Source organism: Cynara cardunculus (genome assembly GCF_001531365.2).
Source record: "Cynara cardunculus var. scolymus isolate 2C chromosome LG 6, CcrdV1, whole genome shotgun sequence".
In the NCBI taxonomy this organism is placed as follows: Eukaryota; Viridiplantae; Streptophyta; class Magnoliopsida; order Asterales; family Asteraceae; genus Cynara; species Cynara cardunculus.
The window spans coordinates 17,552,799-17,575,018 of NC_037533.1; the positions used below are offsets into that span (position 1 = coordinate 17,552,799).

Consider the following 22,220-nt stretch of genomic DNA (forward strand, 5'->3'; position numbering starts at 1 on the left):
TTAAATTGTAAGTAGTATGCATAAATAAACAATATTTCATATATAAATAATAATTTTTAAGAGTTGTTGTCAAATATAGATTATTTGCAATGATAGTGACATTTTTGAAATTTTAAGAGAGAAATGTATAAAACTGAAATGGTTATTTTGAGTAACTAGAAGGGTAGTCGTGCAATACAGTGCAATACATCTTGATTTTTTAATCTTTCATTTTATTTTGTCCATGTCGACGCTATAATACAGTTTTATGTGGTTCTAAGAAAACGATAATGTTTTTATTTTTTAAATAAAATATAAATTTAAAGATATCATGAAATTTTGAAAAAGATATATCCATATTAATATGAAATTAACTATTCAAAAATTATTGTTTTTTTTAATTTTTTATTATAATTTAATTTAATTTAGATTTAGTAACGAAACAATTTATATTTTGATTTAACAATATAATTCTTTTACAAAGATAATAATTGAATATTATGTTAGAATTCGATAATTATTTTAATTATATTTTATATTTAAAATAAAATGTTCATCTTGCATTTAATTATGTTTATCTATAGTCAGTTATACGAATTTAAGTATGGAGCTATAATAAATTATTTTTTACATATAATTTATTTTTAATCTTGAATTTTAAATCTAAATTTTTTATCAAATACTTTATAATATAATATAGATTTTTGTCTTTAAAAAATAATTATTTATTCAATTTTGTTTTATTGTATGATGAAAATAATATTAATATTAATGTGGGACCTCTTAAGTCTTATCCCAACCCCTCTTGGTGAGTGAAGCATCAAACTCCGAGCCTCCACGTTGACATCATCCGCCGGTTCGATTATTGGTTCGTCAGCACTCCTACACGCTTTACCTTCTCCATTCTTCTTTCCTTTTCCACTCTCCATCATCATAAAATTCATACTCTTAATCCAAATGGGTTTTCTCAACATTTCACTTCAAACCCAATGATCGCCCCTTTCTTCTTCAGATTGGATTCTCGTTTTCCCTTCTGTTTTTCTTCAATTCCGCTCTTACTTTTCACTACCACACCAGATTCTGTAATCAGGTTCGTCTTCTTCATCCTTTGCTTTAATGATTGTTTTGGTTTGTTCATGAATTGAGTTCATCGATTTCGGTAAAACCTGTTCTATTTTCGTTTTCTTCTTCTGATGGTAGTGTTAGTCGTGAATTTGGTTAATGGGTATTTTGGTTGCAACCCTTGATTGTTTGATCATTTAAATCTCTTGCTTATAGTAATCGCAATTGGGTTTGTAGTTTATGTTCATACTCGTTTGTTGTTGATTTTTGTTTCTATAATTTGTTTCAAGGGCTTTATTGTGTCTAATTGTTAGGTTAATTCTACTTACCACCTATCTTTCAGAATTGAAATTAACTTCTGAAAATGATGAACAATGGATGCTAATTTGTGAGTGACTGTGTTGTTTCAGTTAAATTTTATACTTTCTGTTTGCAGTAAGAAACATGAAATTACTCTTGAACATGTGAGCTATTACTACAATCTTGTTCCAATGGCTTTCTAAAAATAGTAATTCCCCAGGAGCACAACAGCTATGCTAAAATAGAGAAGCAGAGAATATACCAACTTTTTTACTCCAACAACTATACTATCTTGTATGTTAAAACAGTGATTTTAAAAATCTCTATGTAGAAAGAGAAATTATTATTTTATACTTTCCGACCAATGCGTAAGTATTGAACATAAATTTTTAGGAGAGATATAATATTTTATTGAATGTATTTAATATTTTAATGATATGTTTAATGTTAGAATTGCTAAAATAGAATAGCTGTTGGAGTTGAAGGTAAATTTTTAAGAGATTTAGACTGTTAATACTCTATTTTAGAGAAAATGTAACATAGCTGTTGGAGATGCTCTACCATTCTTTTGAATCATAGAATTGTTAAGAAATATGAATGATGAATCTTGTTAATGGGTTGATATTCATCAAATTTCTAGTTAAAATTGCATCACATGTGTGTTTCACAACACTTTGGAACCATCTTTTCATTTAAATATGGAAATATATCTCCTTTTTCCTCAATAGATCGAAAAAAGAGCTATACCTTATTGAAATCTATAACATCTAGACTTGATATATATATATATATATATATATATATATATATATTGTTTCTGTAGGTTGTAAGGTTGAATTACCATGGGGGGAGCTTGTTCTAGGAAAAGAGATCAACAAACCAACGAAGATAATGTGCATGGAGGTGTTTCTAGAAGATATTCTAAAAGTGGAAGCTCAAAATGGCTAGGAACTTCTTTTTCTCGAGCATATGTGGACAATAAAGACGGAAAGGCAATATGCCCGTCTCTAATGGAATTGTGCATTTATAAAATTTCTGAGGTATGTTACTCTCTTAATAATAAAGCAGAGTGATTGATCATATTTGGTCACTTTTGCTGTTGAGGTTAGTGATATCTTTGCTATGCAACAGGAAATTTATCAATATGGTACCTTTTCTATGATTCCAAGAGATATCAGTCAGCAGATTTTTGATGAATTGGTCTATTCTCAACGGCTTAACGAGGCTTGTCTTGAAGCTTTTCAAGATTGTGCTCTGCAGGTATCTAATCATGAGTAGCAGAAACTACAACGAAATCAGCTTTGTAGGATAACAAATATGTTTAAGGGTCTGTCAGTTAGCAGCTTGATGAACTTAATGGGACTCGCAGCTTATTCGATCAACTATACATGACTACTGGATAGTGACTTAATTATATAGAAAGTGGTTTATTCATTAAGCTTCTATGCGAGAGCTTTATGTAGAAAGCCAAGTTTTTATTGAACTTGCTTCTCTTAATTAAAAAATACGCTCCTTCCATCTATGAAAACCCCTTCCCAAACAAAAATGTTCCTAATCTATACAGACAAATCAATCCCCATGGATAGCTTTATCCTAAAAAACTTGATGGAAAACCAACCAAACAGTAATGTCCTAATAGACTACTTTATAGGAGTTGAGTTTGTATGACCAAATGATTGTGTGTCCTATGTAAAAATGATCCAGTTAGTTGATGGGACATTTTTGGGAGTCCGAACAAGTTTTTAGGACGCTTTTTGTCTTTTGTATGACAATATGAAAATTGTGATATAAAAACAAGTGTTATATAAAAGGATGTCTTCATAGGACACTTCTCAAAAGTGTTGTATGAAAAAGCTAATAAGACATTTTATTTCAACAGTTCTCAGAAAACCTTGTTAGAACATCCAAAAACTTCTATCAACTTTTATAATGCTTTTACATAGGGAGCACAATTGTTTAGTCCTATAAAGCAGACTATTAGGACATTTAGACATATTTGACATTCTATAAAGCTGATTTTGTTATAGTGAGGTTGGAGTTTGTAATTTCAAGATTTTTAATGAGAATTACCTTTTTTTTTGGCAGGACATTAATTTAGGCGAATATCCAGGGGTTGATGATGCCTGGATGGATATCATCTGCTCACAGGGATCATCTTTACTTTCTGCAGATCTTTCTGGTTCTGATGTTACAGATTCTGGTTTGTTCCATATGAAAGACTGCAAGAACGTTGAAGCTTTAAACTTTAATTTCTGTGACCAGATTTCTGATGTCGGGCTTGGCCGAATTAGTGGTATTTTTCTTCTCTTAGTTTTTAATGATCTTATCATCATATCAATCTTTATGTAATTTGGAAGATGCGGGTTTCTTTTTCTTTTTTTTTGGTTTTTTATGCCAAGACTAGAATGCCATGGCAGGCTCTTTTAGCAATCATATTGTTATTGCTTTCTGTTTGGTTGGTTTTCCATTAAGTCCAGTATGGATAAAGTTGTCTTTGTGGATTAATCTGCTTGAATAGATTGTAAATGTTTTTGTTTGGGAAGGTTTTTTTTAAATGGAAAGAGCTTGTTTTTTAATTTGGAAGGGGCAGGTTTGGAAAAAAACTTGGTTTTTTGCATAAAGCTCCCCCTAGAAGCTTATTGAATAAGCCACTTTCTATATCATTAAGCCACTACAAAACAATCGTTTATAGTTGAGCGAAAAAGCTGCGAGTCCCTTTAAGCTCATTAAGCTACTAACAAACATCGCTCATATCTAGCTTTTCAAATCTTAGCTTATCTGTTCTTTTTTTAATTTCACACACTTTCTCACTAGCTGAGGGTCTTCTTGGAAACAACCACTCTACTGTTTAGGGTAGAGGGGGTAGAGGTCTGGTCTGAGTACATCTTACTCTTCATGACCTCATCTATGTGTGGGATACAGTGGGCTTGTTTGTTTTGGTCTTACTGATTATGGCTTAATCTTTCAGGTCTTTCAAACTTGACAACTTTGAGTTTGAAAAGGAATAGCAGCATTACCGCCAAAGGGATGAGTGTGCTTTCAGGATTAATCAATTTGTTAAAGTTGGACTTGGAAAGATGTCATGGTGTCCATGGTGGTCTTGTTCATCTAAGAGGTCTTTTATGTCGACTTACCTCATAATATCCTTTTCTTTATCTCATCAAACATGTTGTATATAATAAGACATCGTGTGAGGTTAGCAATAACAAGCATCATGAGCTTGATATGATACTCCCCTCATCCCAAAATAAGTGTCCATAATGAAAAAGGCACATAGTTTTAGAAATATGTAATTGCTACATATTTAATTAACAAAATGACAATTTTCCCTTAATAAAAAAAGGAGTGATGAATTTCTCCATTCCATAATTAAGGGTAGAATTGGAAAGTAGGCACTTACTGAAAGGGGAAACTTAGATTAAGACAAACTAAAATAGAAATATGGGCACTTATTTGGGGTCGGAGGGAGTATTTGCTAAAGATTGGTTTTGGGAAGTTAAAAATGTAACCTTTTTTCACTAAGACGAAAGTTGCACCTGGAAAAGCTCAATGCTAACATTGTGCTTATATTGCTTTGGAGTTTAAATTCGATCTTGTTTAAAATAGGGATCGTGGTATTTCAATATTTTTCAGGTCTGAAAAAGCTCGAGGCACTTAACATCAACTGTTGTAACTGCATTACTGATGCGGATATGAAGCCTCTCTCAGGTAGTTGTGGTTTGTATTCTATATGTGGATTCATGACAGTCTCTTAGGGTAGTGTTTGGTATCTAGACATGATAGAACAAGACAAAACAACTGTCCATCGTTTGGTAAGACGGTACTGGACAAAACAAATAAAATGACCAATTTAACTCTAATGAGTTGTTTGTATATTTTGTTTAATCATGTAATTTATTAAATTATAATAAATTAAATATTTTCGTAACAAAATATATCATTAGAAAGTTGTCGTCAAAAGATTAAAATGATAACAAATTAAAAGGTTTATGTAGTTTCCAAATTTTATTTTACACTTTTTCTATATTATTTTTTTATTATTAATATTTGACAAATTACATAAATAAATAAAAATATAGAAACCACATAAAAATAATATTTTGAGGATAGTAAAGTGAAAATTTTAAGAGCATACAAAACAATAATGAAAGTTAAAGAATGAACAAAATGTGAAGAGGAAGGCATATTTGATGTTTTAGAAGAGAATGGAGTTCTATTTTGAGGTTATATTGGTAAAACATAAGTCCGTTTCAGCTTGTTCTATGGGGTGGGAGTGGAACATTTCTGTTCCACTTTGTTCCACTCTGTACCACATAGAATTTCTGTCAAACATGGAACAGTGATCCCCATTCTGTTCTGTCCAATATACCAAACGCACCCTTAGGGTGCTTTTGGTATGCAAGATAGCACAAAACAAAAACTTGTAGTCCCATGCTTGGTATGACAATTAGACTGGACCTGACAAGTGGGACAAAAATGCATTTTTTTGGTCCCAACAAAATAGGTGGAACAAAGAGCAGGGAAATGTGAAAATTTTGGTAAATTACTAAACTACCCATGTCAAATTAAAATCCTAAAACCTTCCAAAATTCTTTCACCTGCCCACCTCACTCTTGCTAGTTTAGTCCAGCCCTCTTTGTGATCAAGAGTATGTTACCATCTTGTACGGGTTCTAGATTTTAGTATACTTTGTAATGAACTTCTTAAAAAAGTTTGAATACTGTTTATGCTATATTTACCAATTTTGATCACTTCTTTATAAACTTGGAGCATTTTATGTGCTACAATTTATGGGCTATGATATTTTACCAGTGTTCATACAAACGTACCGTGATCTTGTATTATGGTGATGATTCGTTCTTTCTTATGTTTCAGAGCTAACAAACCTGAAAGAATTACAAATTTCTTGCAGCAAGGTCACAGATCATGGTGTCACATTCTTGAAAGGTCTCTCGGGTTATTTGTCATCTTTATATGCAACTTCCTAAATGTTGTTGACTTAAATGACAGCAAATTAAAAATCTAAAACTAGTACGTGCTTTTAACAGGTTTACACAAGCTTGCATTGCTGAATATGGAACGCTGCCCGATAACTGCAGCATGCTTGGGTTCACTTTCAGGTTCATATAATGATATAAATTGGTTGAAAAATCTTCAATTAATGTTGTTATAGCATGTATGCGGTCGGTAACAAGATGAAGTATTATCGATGGATATGTTTAAGTTGGTCAAAATATGAATTACAATAAGTGCATATGAAGGGGTTGTTTGATTGATTTTCTGTTAAGTCCTGTATGGATGAAGTTGTCAGTGTGCATTAATCTGTCTTTGTAGATAGGGAAAGTTTTTGTTTGGGTGGGTTTTTACATAGATGGAAGAAGTATGATTTTTGACTTGGAGGGGCAAGTTTGGAGAAAAATTGGGCTTTCTGTATAAAACTCCCCCCTAGAAGCTTATTGAATAAGCTACTTTCTATATCATTAAGCCACTACCAAACAATCATATATAGCTGACCAAATAAGCTGAGTCTCATTAAGCTCATGAAGCTGTTAACAAACAGCACCTAAGATTATAAAGTTACGTTTTTTTCTTTCACATTATCTCATTATAGAACAGGAATTCGAGTTTCTGATTCAACTTATTTGTTTTATTTCAGATATTGTTGCTCTACTTTATCTGAATGTAAGCAGATCTAATCTGACTGACAATGGGTGTGACAAGTTTTCAAGTAAGCCCTCTTATTGTACCCTTGTGATGTATTTGAGTGTGCTTCAAAATAGTTGTCCACTTTCAATTGTTTCTGATTCTACCCTTAACTATGAGATGGAGAATTCCATTACTTCCTTTACTTGTAAGGGTAAAATTGTCATTTAGTTAATTTAAAGGTGTAATACTTGCATATTTCTGAAACTGTGTGACTTTTTCATTGTGAACATTTATATGGCTAGAAGTTTTTATAACATTGGAGCTCCATTATATTGTCATGTTCATGCAGAGCTGAAGTCTCTAAAAGTGCTGAACTTGGGATTTAATGATATATCAGATGCTGTTCTTGCACACCTGAAAGGTGAATCTTTAACTTTCACTTGTACGTTATACTAGTATCTGGGATTGTTTTTATTTTCAACCGACATGTTCACGGTCCAGAATAATTGTAAGTTTTTGAGTCTTCAACAAGCAAATGGATTTTGACATAATCTTGATCCTTTATACAAGGTGTTGGTAAAAATGTTTGCATTAGGACTTGCACTAAACCGATATGTGAGAATATGTGGAACTCTGTTAGATTAGTCTCCAAAAGAATCTTTAGGAGTGAAGGGAGGTTCCAACATATAGTGAGCAAAAAGCCAAATGGCACAAATAGCCATTTTAGTCGACCAAATTTACCTCTTAGCCATTTCTCTCCCAAGATTTCAAAGAAGTCACCACCTCCGCAAGTAACCATTCGTCAATTTGCGGAGGGGCATTGATAAGTTAAAAAATGCATGCCCAGTTATGGATGGAACCATCTCTCATGGACCCACTTGCAGAACTCTCATTCAAACTTCACTTGTGGAACCATCTCAACCGCATGCCCACCTCACACAAAACTTTTTTATTGACCCCTCCGCAAGTTGAGGAGTGATTACTTGCGGAGGTGGTAACTTTTTTGAAATACTGTGAGAGAAATGGCTAAAAGGTAAATTTGGTGGCTGAGCATAAATGGTCCAAGTCTAGCTGATGTGAGAATCAAATGTTGGGCGCTTCAACGAAAGGCTAGACAGGCACAAATTGTGCCCGAGTGTTGATAGGGAGTTAGACGGGTGAGGGAGCTAGACGAGTACAGATTGCCCCAGATTGTCGAGTCCCACCTTATACCATGTGAGAATATGTGGAATCTCGTTAGATTACTCTCCAAAAGAGTCTTTGGGAAGAGAAGAGAGGTTTGAACATATATTGAGAAGAAATGGTCAAAGTCTAGCCAACTTGGGACTCTTTAAGATGCCCCATTTGCTAGATGGGTACATATTGTCTCAGTGTCATTAGGGGGGCTAGACGGGTGACGGGCCTAGACGTGTATTGATTGCCCCAAAGTGTCGAGTTCTTAGAGTGGTAAACCTTTGCTTATAATACCATGTGAGAATATGTCGAGTTGTCTAGCCGATTTCAGACTCTAACATGATATGAACCAAAAGTTATACATCAGTGTGTTCCAAAAATTTGTATTTTTAAGCTTTGGGGGTGCTCCATGCAGGTTTGATACATTTGGAGAGTTTGAATCTGGATTCATGTCGAATAGGGGATGAAGGACTGGTACACTTAGCAGGTGATTTTTGTGTTAATTAATCATTACTTTCTTAATTGGTTGTCTTATATTCATTAATTTGTGTATATATTGATGTACATATGTATGTGGTTGTCAGGTCTTGATCATTTGAAATGTTTGGAATTGTCTGATACGGAAGTTGGAAACAACGGTCTTCGTCATCTATCTGGTTAAGCCATTCTCTTTATATATATATATGATGACCCACTTCAATCTTTTTGACCTTTATGGAAGTTTATATGATCTTGCAGGTTTGGTGAATTTGGAAAGTTTGAACCTTTCATTCACTATTATTACTGATGGAGGGTTAAGATACTTGGCTAAATTGTCATCTCTTAGATCCCTCAATTTAGATGTTCGCCAAATCACAGATGCCGGACTTGCAGCTCTTACAAGTATGTCTACCTAAAGATATTCTAACTTACCAACTTAAAAGAGAACATATTTATTTGTTTATAAAAACAGTCTTCTTGATTATGCTGTCGGACTTTATCAGTAGAAGTGAAATAATACTTCAGACTTCAAACACCGCTGGAAAAAACAAACAACACCTTCCATTCATCCCTTCATACAGTTGCTCTAGTTTTCAATATTCTGATTTCTATTTGTGATGCAGGTTTGACTGGATTAACTCATTTGGATCTCTTTTGTGCTAAAATAACCGACAATGGGACGAATTATTTGCGCAGTATGCTATACTTCCCTATGATAGTTTGTAGTTTAGGTGCGTTTGGTACGTGAATGGGACTGGATAGAACAATTGGTGGGTGAAAGAATTGTGGAAGGTTTTAGGGTTTTAATTTGACATGGGTAGTTTAGTAATTTACCGATCTTGTTTTATCTCCCTATATTTGTTCCATCTATTTTGGTGGGACCAAAAAAATGCATTTTTATCCCACTTAGTAGTTAGTCCCGTTTTGTTGCAGTCTAATATTGTGCCAAACATGGAACAATTTTTTTTTGTTCTGTCTCGTTCTGTCCCACGCACCAAACGCATATAATTGAGAGATCTCCTTAGTGACGGTTCTTATTTCTAGCTTTTGAATCTTTTTTTTCCTCGTTTTTGTGTAGATTTCAAGAACTTGCGATCCCTAGAAATTTGTGGTGGGGGATTAACCGATGCGGGTGTGAAAAACATCAAGAATCTTCAATCTCTGATGCTTTTGAATCTATCTCAAAACAACCACCTGACAGATAAATCTCTGGAATTGATTTCCGGTATTTCTTCTGTCAAACCCATACCTTTTTCTTGTTTAAAGAAGCACGAATCTGAAAATATGGTTGGTTTCATTGCAGAATTGACACAATTGGTCTCTTTAAATGTTTCGAGTTCACGGGTAACCAGTGCAGGATTGCAGCATCTAACGAAGCTCAAGAACTTGAAATCACTCAGCTTGGAGTCCACTAAGGTGACAGCAAACGATATAAAACGACTCCACGAATCCCACCTCCCGGATCTCATGACGTTTCGGCCCGAATGATTCCCAAAGAAGACGACTTTTTGTACATAAAGTTGGGTGCTCATGGACTCGAGAATTTGTTGAATTGTAAATACCAGATACCTGCTGAATGTGAAGCTTTTTCTTCCATAAAAATGGAAGCTGTAAAGTAAATAAAAGCATCCATGGCTGGATCTATTTAATATTTATCTTGAGATTAAGATTTCTTGAAAAGATTCTTGTATATATTCTGGGATGGTTCTGTATAAAATGAAAAATTCTTGTAGATCAAGATTTCTTGTAATATTTGTCTTAAGATCAAGATTTCTTGAAAAGATTCTTGTAAATATTCTGGGTATAAAATGGAAATTTCTTTATTCATGATTCATCTGGTTTGTTTCTTTACATAACGTACTAGACTACTGGGAGTTAAATTTCTAGAACTTTGATTAAGCACGGATACGGGTTTTGGAACGTTCTTGCTTAGAAACCGAAAGATCTAGTAATTTACAGAAACCGAATAAGTTAGATCTACAGTCATCGACTAGATTACATTTTTTGTGGACCAACAAAAAAATCACCATGAAATCGACTGAGTCATCTCTGGGATTGTTCGGCACCCGAGCCTCCAACCGAAGCAGCTGCTATGTTACTTGTTGAACCGTTTTCAGTCGGTGGTGGAACCCCCCATTTGCCTTCGGATTCAAGAGGCTCGAAAACATGAACGATGCCATCTGAAAGCCCCAATGCAAATTGATTTGGTTCTTGTGGATGTGCAGCGATTACTAACGGATGCACGTTTGAATTGCTGAAACAAAACACCAAAAGTTTTAAGGGCTTGTTTATAAGCAGCTTAATGGGATTCACTGTTATTCGGTCAATTATACAGGACTTTTCGAAAGTGGCTTAATGATAAAGAAAATGACTTGTTCAATAAGTTGCTACGGGGAGCTTTATGCAGAAAGCTAAAAGATTTTCCGAACATGCATCTCCCAATTAGAAAAACGCTCCTTCCACTTGGAAAAAACCATCCAAAACAAAAAAATTATAATCTATACTGACAGATTAATCCATACAGACGACTTTATCGGGACTTGATGAAAAACTAACCAAACAGCCCCTTATATAGACTGTTTTAATAAATAAATAAAAGTCCTATAAAGCAGTCTATTAGGCCATTTAGACATATTGTGTGTCCTATAAAGCAGTCTATTAGGACATTTAGACATATTTGGTGTCTTTAAGGCTTAAGAGATTTTACCTTGGGACATTAGGAGAAAGATATGCAGACGGATTGATGCGACATCGCAAACGAAGATGTGAAGCCGTAAAAACGCACACGGTTGCATCCAAGAAACTTGCGTATACGAGCTGACTATCGCATGAAAACATCGCGTGCGATATCGGGGCGGAAGATTCACGTGCGAGCCACTGAAAAAAAAAAACTACCGGTTCAGACACACGGGTTCGTCACAAATTACCAAAAAAAAAGGAAGAGTTTGTCACCTGCTTTACACATTCGAGCTTTGTTGTTTCATAAATAGCGAGTTGGGTCTCGTGTACAACAAGAAAATGGATCTGATCGTGATGAAACTGCACCCGTGTGTCCGACTGCGCCGTCGGTGTTCTTCCGGGCGGAAGTTGCAAGTATCGTGCTTTCTGCTTCTCCCATCCATCGGAACTCCATACGCAAAGCTGAAGTAAAAACATCAAGACACTAAAAGTAAGAATCTAGATAGCAAATTCTCAATAAAGTATAGTTCTTGATCGTACTAACCTGAGCATCCGCTCCTGATGAGACTAAAACGTTGAGAACGTGAGAAAAGGCAAGACCCGTGATTCTTTTCGAGTGCCCTTTAAGCTTGCTTTTGACCTTCGGTTTAAAAATGGTAAATTAGCGATCAAGAAAGATGATCGAACAAAAGAGTGTGACGGTTTCTTTGTAAACTTTACCTCATCCACACGAACGTTATATATCTGAATGGTTGAATCGTCCATACCAATAGCAATTATGTTGTTGTCTTGAGGATGGAAAGCAAGAAACGTAGCCGCTGGTGGCGGAGGCATGAAAGTTGTCATTGTCTGCAGTTTCCGATGAGTTAATATAAACATCACGTTGAAGAATAACACCGAAACTTCCGTATCAGTAGTACTATAACAAAATTGGCTTCATGGATGAGCTCGGTACACTGAACAGGACATGACAGGACAGAACAGAACAGAAATCACCGTTCCACGTTTAACAGGACTTTTATGTGGAACAGGCGTGTTCCACCCCAACCCCATGGAACAAGGTGGAACAGACTTATATTTTTACCAATTTAACTTCAAAATAAAACCTAAATCTCTTATAAAACATCAAATATGCCTCCTTTTACATTTTATTCATTATTTAAAAAAATTATTGTAATTTATGCTCTTTAAACTTTCACTTTACTTTCCTCAAAATGTATTTTTATACGGTTTTTTATACTTTGATTAATTTATGTGATTTATTAAATATTAATAATAAAAAAATATAGAAAAGGTATAAAATAAAAAGTGGAAACTACATAAACTTTTTATTTTGGTGTCATTTTAATCGTCTTTACAAAAAATTTCTAATGATATATTTTGTTATAAAAATATCATTTTATAATAAATTACATAAGTTGATCAAAATATATAAACAACTCATTAGGGGCAAATTGGTCATTTTATCCGGTATATCATGTCCCGTCATGTCTTGTTCTGTTTGGACATCAAGCGCACCCTTTAGGATACCAAATATGTCTAAATGCCATAATAAGTTTACAGGAACAAACAACTTAGTCCTATGTAAAGGTGTTACAATAAGTTGATAGAACAGAGATCGGGCATCCTAACAGTTTTTTAGAACACTCTTGAAATAAAGCGTCCTATTAATATTTTTTATAAAGTAGTAGATTGTGATTTTAGTCCCTGTGGTTTGTTTATAATTTCGATTTTTCCCCGTGGTTTAGAAATTGCTATTTTCGTCCCTATGGTTTGCAATTTGTTATTATTTTCGTCCTTGGACTAATTCCTTCCTTTAAGTAAAAGGGACCAAAACAATAAAGAATTTCAAACCACACTGACCGAAGCAACAATAATTTGTAAATCACAAGGACGAAAATAGCAATGAATCACAAACCATAGAGACAAAAACCGCAATTTTTGAACCACGGGGATGAAAATCACAATTTTTAACAAACCACAAGGACGAAAAACGTAATTTACTTATTTTTATATGACGTTATTTGGAGAAGGATCTTACACAAACAAGTGTCCTATAAAAAGATGCATCTTAAAAAACTTGTTATCTTACGGTAACACGTTTATATATGACACACAGTTGTTTGGTCCTATAAACTTAAGTCATATAGAACAGTCTATCATGACATTTAGACATATTTGGCGTCCTATAAAGCCGATTTAGTTGCAGCGTAAGTTACCTTTTTCTAAACTCATAACATTACCTTAAATGTCATCATGTTGAATAAAGAAATCTTTCCTCCCGATGCCGACATAACATATGAATCGTTTTTGGACAATGCAAAGCAGGCAACTGATTCTTCAGGGTTGGTTTCGGTAAATTCATTGGTCATCAAAATGCCGCTTGAAGGTTGCCATAGTTGAGGTGAAACACCCGCGGTTGCCTGTAGTAAATTTTGAGCATAAGTAAAAAAATACCAAATTTCGGTTTAATTTTCACTTATAGGGAAACCGATAGCAGACGCTCTTACCTTGCCACTCGAGTTACGCTCGCTACGCTGCCATTTCCAAAGCAAATGAATAGCATTTGATGCTAACGCTAAAATAGCATTGCCTGAATTCGTATATATTAATCTCGATATCTGTGTCATCAATGATAAACAAACGATGAATCAAGCTTGATTCCCGACATCAAAACAAGAAAATTATAAGAAAACAAATCATATATTCTCTAGGAACTAGCTGAAAAGCTAGATGTTGGCTGAAAAGCTAACAGTTGGCTAATAAACTCGCTGATTGTTGATAAGCTAACTGATAAACTAGTCATGTTTTGTAAAAACTAGCTGATAAGCTAACTGTTTTGTTGATAAGGTAACTGATAAACTAGTCATGTTTTGTAAAAAAAAACTAGATGATAAGCTAATTGTGTGTTGATAAACTAGTCATGTTTTTGTAAAAACTAGCTTATAAGCTAGATGACGATGTAAAATGACCTAAAAGGACAATATAAGTGGCATAATTGGAAGAAAAGAAAAACTCAATAAGCTATCTGAAGTAGTTTTTCAAAAGGTTAGCTTATAAGCTTGCATATTCCTTACCAAACAGGGATTTTTCAATAAGCTCCAAAAATAAGCTAGCTTATGGTTGCCAAACATAGCCTAAACGTGTCATTAAATATATCATAACGATGATAGACCTTTGTTACTCTCATGTTTTCCGGGAGTTTCAATGATCGACATTGAGAGGATTCACTTATTTCCGTGAGTTTCCAAATCTTCGATTTGTCATTTGGTTCTTCGGTGATTCTCGGTTTCACGTCCACCATGCTTCTCGTATCCCCATTCTAGCATAAGGAAATTTACGACCGCTTATAATCTGATTGTAAAGAATCATGTTATTAATCAAGAACTAGTAAATATTTTGTTAAACCGACCAGTCCTGAGATGGAGCCAACGGAGGCAACCCTTTCCACTAGTCCGGCACCACTAGCGGCAGCAGCGGCAGCAGATATCGTGTTTAAGGTAGGCTGCATTCGATAATACAACTGTTACTCGGTAATGTATGCTGCAAAAACGGAGTTCGGATTACATATTCGTTAGTTTTGAACCATTTACCTTTGGAGCTTCGGGAGCTCTTGAAGCACCATCATAAGAAAGGTTCTCGAAAGTTCGAAGTAAACGAAGACCGTCCGAGTTTGCCAAGATTTTGATTCCGTTTTCGTTAGCAGAAACAGCCAACAGAGTTCCGTCTTTGTTAAATCGGATTCGCGGGCTCGCCTAAGGTAATGACGAGTTAGAATTGGGAATTCTTGAAACTTGTGCTTGATATGAAATGAATAGCATTTACCGGAAGACCTCCATCGGCCTCGACGCTTGTTAAAAGTTGAACATTATCCATATCCCAGTATTTGATGCAGAAATCATCACCAGCTGCCAAAAAGCGGTTTTTAGTTGTGTCAAATTGCACAACGCCTAAAGATCGTTTACGGAATCCGAGATATGCTCTTTTCACCGCTCCTTCACTTTCGTTCCATTCTACAATGTGCGACTCCCCTTCTTTGCTCGTTCCGCATGAAAAAAGTCTGAAATAATCACCCAAACCAAAAAAAGTTACAAACTCCGAAAGTTTAACATGTGAAAATATGTAAAACCCCATTAGATTACTCTCCAAAAGAGCCCTTCAGGAGAGAAGAGAGGTTCCAACATGTATCGAGAATAAATGGTCCAAGTCTAGCCAATATGAGACTGTAACACGCCCTCTCTGATGGAGGCTAGACAGGTGCAGATTGTCCCAAAGGGGGCTAGACGGGTGAGGAGGCTACACGAATATAGATTGCCCCAAGTGTCAAGAGTGGTAAACCTTGGCTCTTGGCTCTGATACCATGTAAGAATATAGAAGGGAGGTTCCAGCATATATTAGTGGGATGTTTGGTTGGTTTTCCATTAAGTTCTTAATGGATAAAACTATATGTGTGGATTAATTTGTTTGTTTGTGTTTGGGAGAGGTTTTTTTCATAGATGGAAAGAGCTTCTTTCTTAATTGGGAGGGACGGGTTTGGAAAAAAACTTCACTTTTTGCATAAAGCTCTTCCCTAGAAACTTACTGAATAAGCCACCTTATATATCATTAAGCCATTACCAAACAGTCACGTAGAGCTGACCGAATGTGAGTCTCATTAAGCTTATTAAGCTGTTAACAAACAGACCCTAAGCATAAAATGGTCCACGTATATGCTAAATAGGAAAATAAGCCAATACAACGATCGAGTTGCACCTAACCTTGTTCCATCAGCACTATACGCCATCGTCGTGCACCAACGACCAGGAGCCTCATAATCAACTCGGGATCCCATATTATCATATAACCATGCTTTTATCTTCCCATCAAGAGCCGTTGAAAATATGAACTAAGGCCAAAAAAGAACAGAAAAGGCTTAGAAAGATGGAAGACAACACCCCTTTGAAGAAAGTTGAGAACACGATATGTCGGATTAAACCAAACAAACCCAATATATCCCACCTATAGGCGGGGTTTGGGGAGGCTAATGTAACATCTCCGTACCAGATATTGTCCGCTTTGTTCACACTTGGACTCGCGGTCACGGTTCTAAAAAGCGTATGATAGAGGAGGTATTCGGACCCTTATAAGGCAACCCTAGTTTCCCTCCTCAACCGATGTGGGATCTTACAATGTATAAAGACTTGACCTCTATCTGAAAGAGTAAAGCAGTTGTTTCCACTGAATGTTTAGGCGTAAGTTACCTGGATGTTTTCTTTGTAATGAGGGCATACAGAATACACGGGAGCATCGTGACCTTCAAAAGTGTATTGTTTCGCACCCGTTGCAGCATCCCAAACCTACGATCATGATTCACAAGACACCAAACAAGAATTCAGTATCATTCCATAGTGGTCGACCACAAATATACGTTAAACAAACCTTGATGGTCTTATCATCTCCACAAGTTATCACACAAAGTTGCTTATTCGGATGAGAGAATGCAAGATCGTTTACTCCGCCAACATGAGCATCAATCTAGAAAAACGAAATAAACCATTGTTATTCATCTTTTGCTGGGAAAGATAAGTCGGTATAACAAAATCGGCTTTATAGGATATCAAATATGTCTAAATGTCTTAATAGATTGCTTTATTCTTTTTAGGGTTATTTGGTTGGTATTTCATTAAGTACTGTACGGAATAAGTTGTTTGTGTTGATTAATCAGTCCGTATAAATTGTGAAGGTTTTTGTTTGAGAGGATTTTTTCATAGATGGAAAGAGTGTGTTTTTTAATTGGGATGGGCATGTTTGGGAAAAAATTGATTTTCTGCATTAAGTTCCCCCTAGAAGCTTACTGAATAAACCACTTTCTGTATCATTAAGCCATTACCAAATAGTCATGCATAGCTGACCGAATAAGTTGCGAGTCCCATTAAGCTTATTAAGTTGCTAATGAACACACCCTTAAGCTTATAGGATCACAATTGTACATCCTATAAGAGTGCTACAATAAGTTGATATGACGTTTTACTTCACAACCAAAAACTTCTTGATAACTTATTGCAACACTTCTACATAAGACACAGTTATTCGGTCATGTAAAAGTCTGATAAAGCAGTCTTGACGTCCTATAAAGCCAATTTTTTTGTAGTGAGTAAGCAGAACGGAACAACCAGTACCTCTAGATGTTGTCTCACATCATCGCTTCCATGATACGAATATATTTGTACAATGTGCCTAGAATATGCAACTCCTGTTTGCATAAAATCGTCAAGAAATCAACTTTTCATTAAGTATTTTCACATGTTATGCGGTTATTAGCTTAGCGGGACTTACCAAACAACGAACCATCTTGACTCCAAATCACACGATTCACTGAGACGCCGGGATCTTTTACAAGTGCAGCCTAAATTGGGTAATTGATAAGACTTAAGATACGTAAAGTTGATAGGTGATTGAATAGGTATCACATACCTGCATAAGCATTGAACATGCACTAAGATCCCAAACTTTGAAGTTTTTAAGAACCAACTTTTCTCTTGAGCCAACTTCCCACAATCCAATGTCACCCACGTTCGTTCCAACTGATTGCATTTATGAAACCACAAGTCAGTATCTACTGAAAAACCCAAGTAAACCCAGTATATCCCACCGACAGCAGGGTCTAGGGAGGAGGGGGGGGGGAATTTACTGAAATAGCTAAAGCAGATAGGTGGTTTCACTTTTTAGCTATTTTCTGACTAAAAACCAATATCCTTACACATATGGGTCAAAAAATGGCTAAAAAGTGAAACCCTATTTGCTTATTGGCTATTTAGATCAATTTTCTTCTAGGAGGGGTGGGATGTACCCAGTCCTAACTTCTACTTGAAAAGGTAGAGCGGTTGTTCCCATGAAGACCCTCAGCTTGTGCAAAAGCAAAATACAGTTACATACCTAAGAGTAAGGTTTGTTGTATAGGATGAAAATCCATGCTCATAGGAGATGAACCCTGGTTTAGAGTACGTGCAACGGTCTTGGGCAAGTCATCAGTTGCATTGAAAGCTTGACTATGACTACCATGCCCCGGAAACGACACAGGCAACACGTTAACCGGAAGGTTTACCTGTGTAAAGAACCAAACCACGAAAGAAACGTCAATATGCTCGTATGCTAGCAAGAGTAAACTAAACCAAACGGACCCAGTAAATCCCACTCAAAAGTAGGGTCTAGGGGGTGAGATGTACGCAACGACCTCTATCCCAACAGGGTAGAGAGCTATTTCCGTCAAGGCCCCCATCTTGTGCAAGAATGTAAGCAAACAGACGGAAGGAATAAAGACTAACAATATTAAGAAAATTTAGAAGATTTAAATCAATCACCTCATCGGTTAAGCCCATGGACCTTGTTCTTTTGCTAAGATGATCAGAATCCCCGGATGGGAAATCCAACGAAGGATTATTTGGAGTCCTTGGATGCTTTAAAGCGGCTGTAAAGCTCAATCGGACCAGAAAAAGTGTCAATAAGTCAATTATCAAAGGATTTGATGCATAATTTTCAACCAGTATAGCCACGTTAACCTGGAATAGATGGACCACCAAGACCAATTGCACTACCGGATACTGCCGGATGAGATACAGCCGGCGGATTGGACATCCAACCAGCAAGAGGAGTCGGAACTGGAGCTGGTGTAGGTTGAAACGGCTTAACACATAAAAGAGATGCAAAATAATCACAAAAAAGTCGAGAAACCGAATACCCGTATTGAGAAATGGACAAAATACAAACCCCGTGTGCTCCTAAAGGCGGAAAGCCTCCAGCTTTTGGTAACGATCCAAGAAGTGGATTGTTAGCAGGCGATGGAGCACGTGCACCATTTGGTTGTCCACAAGAATGGTCTACAAACAGAGTTTTGATATCGGGATTTGGCCTAGGGTTTTTACAAAGTTGGTGTTGCCAATTCAAGCTGCAAAACGAATAAAGATTTATACGAAAGGCGTTTCGCATACGTTCATAAACACAATGCAAATGTGTAAAGTTTCACCTTTGGTTTATGAGAGTCCGTAATCTTGAATTCTTAAGGTTCGGAAATTGCAATTTGTCACGAAACAGAGGATTTGCTTCAATAAGTTTCTTGAGCTCAACCAACATTATAGCTCTAGCTGATTTCGTATCTCCGTATTTAGACAATTGCTCATTCTCCCTAAAAATGCAACCGCAAACAGACGATTAAAAACCCTTTTCGGACGTTTCTAAGAGATTAATGTTACATTTTAGTACCTAAAATTCTCCAAAGTCAATAACTGAGTGATTTCCTTGAAAAGTTCTTCATTAAATGAAGCAAACACTTTAAGATCCTTAACAAGGATTTCCACGGCCTTGGATCGATCATGCCTACGATGGAAATCGAAGTATAAACTCATCAATCAAGAAATGCACAACAAATCTGCACGAATTTACTCTCAGAAAAATTTGGGTTTTACTTGTCCAATGCTTCAAGATACTTCTGTTTCCTAATCTCGAAGAAGATCTTCATCGAATACCGATTGTCATCCACTTTCGTAAATCCAGAAAGGTATTTCTCAACTTCATCCCAATTCCCATTATGAACTTCATCTTCAAAATACTTCATGTTAAAGAAAAACCCTGATTCTTGTTCAAGCCTGTCATAAATTTCAAGAAAATGATTGAAGAACAGAAAAAACAGCCCATGAAATCAGACAATCATAAATTTCTAGAAATGATCGAAGAACAGAAAAAAACAGCCCATGAAATCAGACAATCATAAATTTCTAGAAATGATCGAAGAACAGAAACCTAAAACCTAAAATCTAAAATCCAAAACTTACTTGTGAACAGTTTCCTTAAACTTTTCTTCATCAAGAAACTGCAAGATCAAGAACACAAGCTCCCTACTTAAAGACGACATTGCAACTCTGCCGGCCGGCGGTAAATCCGGCGAACGATTATCGGAGTTTTAAAATAAAGCAGATCTGCAAAACCCCATAAATATGAGAAAATAAAAAAGGGTTCAGCCACCATTAACTTCATCTAAAACAGTAAAAAGAAATACCCAAATTTAATTATTTATTTATTTAAACAAAAACTTGGGGAATTTAAAAAAAGAACATATTAGAAAAACCCAGACCCAAAAACTAGATCCCTAAGAACTTGAACTTCAAATCTAAACGAATAGACAAAAATCCCATTTATGGTCCTCACCAGATGAACATGCACCGACATATATCAACAATAATCATAAGAAAAGTATATATATATATATATATATATATATATTTGTAGAAGAGAAAATTTTGGATTTCTTTGGTGGATCGGAGAAAAGAAAGCAGCTTTAAACAACTGGGAATCGAAGATGCAAAAGAAAGAAAAAGTAGTTCACAAATGGCAAAATAAAGCAAGTCAAGAGAGAGAGTATATATATATATGTATGTATGTATACAGTAGAGAGAGAGAGAGAGAGAGAGATTCCAAGAAACACAGAGCTCAAAGAAAGCACCTTAGCAAGATCGATTGACGATAGTACAGAGATGAAGAAAACGAAGAAGTCGAGGTTGAAGAATAGAGAGCTTTCTTTCTCTACTTTCTCTCTCTCTCTATCTCTCTCTATATATAGGTCAGCTCTGAATATATATATATATATAGATACATACATACATGTATATATCTATGCTTTTCTTTCCTTCTCTACTTTCTCTCTCTATCCTATCGTGCGGAGAAAATAAAAATACGAAACTACTTGCAGAAATGGCGATTTTTATAGGAGATGGATGATAAGTGGTTTCACTTATTAGCTCATAGAACAACTAGCTTATCAATAAGCACAAATGGATAAGTGATAAATTGAGTGAACGTGGGTCCCAGTAAGCCGGCTACTTTGTCTAGTTCATCGGCTCAGAATCTCGCGCTGCAGCTGTACTTCAGCTTGGCTTGACCAAGAAGTAACACTACCCTACTCCTCTCCTTACAGTACTCCCACATCTTATCCGTTGATCTCGACTGGGTCCCACTAAGAAGATGGATCAAACGGCTGAGTTTTCTGCGAAATGTGTAGCTCCTGCACACCGGATAAAATCGTTTTTTATATTTCCTTTTTTGTGTCCATTATCCCGTTTGAAAGACGACAAGCTGTCATCAATAGGGGAGTTGTTTAAAAGCTCGGGTCGGGTCTTGGTTATTATTACGAAATTGCCACCATTAATTGATTTTGTGCTTTTATATACGAGATGATAATATGTAGACATGTTCTCATGATAAATTGAAAAATAAATAATAAAAGAGAAATTGAGCTACTTTGGAATTAGGTGACCCTGCTTTTGTGATTATTCTATCAATGTCTTAATTTGAGATTCTCCTTTTCCTTTTCCAATATTATACATATGGATTATTAAAGCAAATAACTCAGTAATTTATAATAACCAGATGTTTCAATTTCAACTATTCATCTCTTCTCTCTCCGGTTAATCTTATTCTGGCAAATATAACATGCAGATCGTGATACCTAAAAATCGACTGTGTTGAAGAAATACATACAAACTATACTCATTATGAAATACAAGATGCACAATGTAATACCCTTTCTAAAGCAACGCAAATAACGAAAATGCACATTGTAATACACTTCATAAAATAACGAAGATCCATACCGTGATACACTTCGAATAAAAACGTTACCTGATACACTTCATTGATGAGTTGTGATAAACAAAATTACTAAATTATTTCTTTAGTTTATTTAAGAAACATTCTTAATTATCTGAAATGATTGGCGATCTCACAGTTATCACAAACTACTGAGTTCGCATTTGATTATGCCTCTATATATACCATTATTTATGTTAGAATCAGGTCAATCATATACTGAAGATATAATGGTGCATTTAAAAGTGTTTATTTGAGAAGTAGGTACATATGCATCTAACAAT

The 22,220-nt window shown here is 35.5% G+C and overlaps 2 protein-coding genes across 5 annotated transcripts; one reads left to right on the forward strand and one right to left on the reverse strand.

The window, feature by feature from the left end:
- Positions 1-927: 927 nt before the first annotated feature.
- LOC112514987 (F-box/LRR-repeat protein 14-like) lies at positions 928-10,470 on the forward strand. Of its 2 annotated transcripts, XM_025121645.1 has the most exons (17): positions 928-1,069; positions 2,165-2,381; positions 2,473-2,488; positions 2,579-2,601; positions 3,427-3,634; positions 4,310-4,456; positions 4,975-5,049; positions 6,217-6,288; positions 6,390-6,461; positions 6,998-7,069; positions 7,337-7,408; positions 8,576-8,647; positions 8,745-8,816; positions 8,899-9,042; positions 9,264-9,335; positions 9,719-9,865; positions 9,944-10,470. In XM_025121645.1, exons 2-17 carry the CDS (start codon positions 2,184-2,186, stop codon positions 10,126-10,128), a joined length of 1,647 nt encoding a protein of 548 aa, XP_024977413.1. In that variant the 5' UTR covers positions 928-1,069; positions 2,165-2,183; the 3' UTR covers positions 10,129-10,470. The 2 variants fall into 2 exon arrangements, with proteins under 2 accessions (XP_024977413.1, XP_024977412.1); XM_025121644.1 differs by having other exon boundaries at positions 2,473-2,601.
- Positions 10,471-10,552: 82 nt separating this feature from the next.
- On the reverse strand, positions 10,553-21,031 carry LOC112514986 (protein TOPLESS-like). Of its 3 annotated transcripts, XM_025121643.1 has the most exons (26): positions 20,795-20,904; positions 20,127-20,270; positions 19,761-19,940; positions 19,558-19,671; positions 19,322-19,480; positions 19,066-19,243; positions 18,858-18,981; positions 18,660-18,766; positions 18,235-18,403; positions 17,773-17,882; positions 17,635-17,704; positions 17,478-17,551; positions 16,738-16,833; positions 16,560-16,655; positions 16,077-16,204; positions 15,145-15,379; positions 14,913-15,074; positions 14,732-14,824; positions 14,495-14,641; positions 13,830-13,940; positions 13,563-13,742; positions 12,040-12,168; positions 11,864-11,959; positions 11,593-11,781; positions 11,348-11,517; positions 10,553-10,894 (listed from the first exon to the last, which is right to left on the reverse strand). In XM_025121643.1, exons 2-26 carry the CDS (start codon positions 20,204-20,206, stop codon positions 10,684-10,686), a joined length of 3,408 nt encoding a protein of 1,135 aa, XP_024977411.1. In that variant the 5' UTR covers positions 20,207-20,270; positions 20,795-20,904; the 3' UTR covers positions 10,553-10,683. The 3 variants fall into 3 exon arrangements, with proteins under 3 accessions (XP_024977411.1, XP_024977410.1, XP_024977409.1); XM_025121642.1 differs by lacking the exon at positions 20,795-20,904 and adding an exon at positions 20,953-21,031 and having other exon boundaries at positions 18,858-19,243; XM_025121641.1 differs by having other exon boundaries at positions 18,858-19,243.
- Between the last annotated feature and the right edge of the window lie 1,189 nt (positions 21,032-22,220).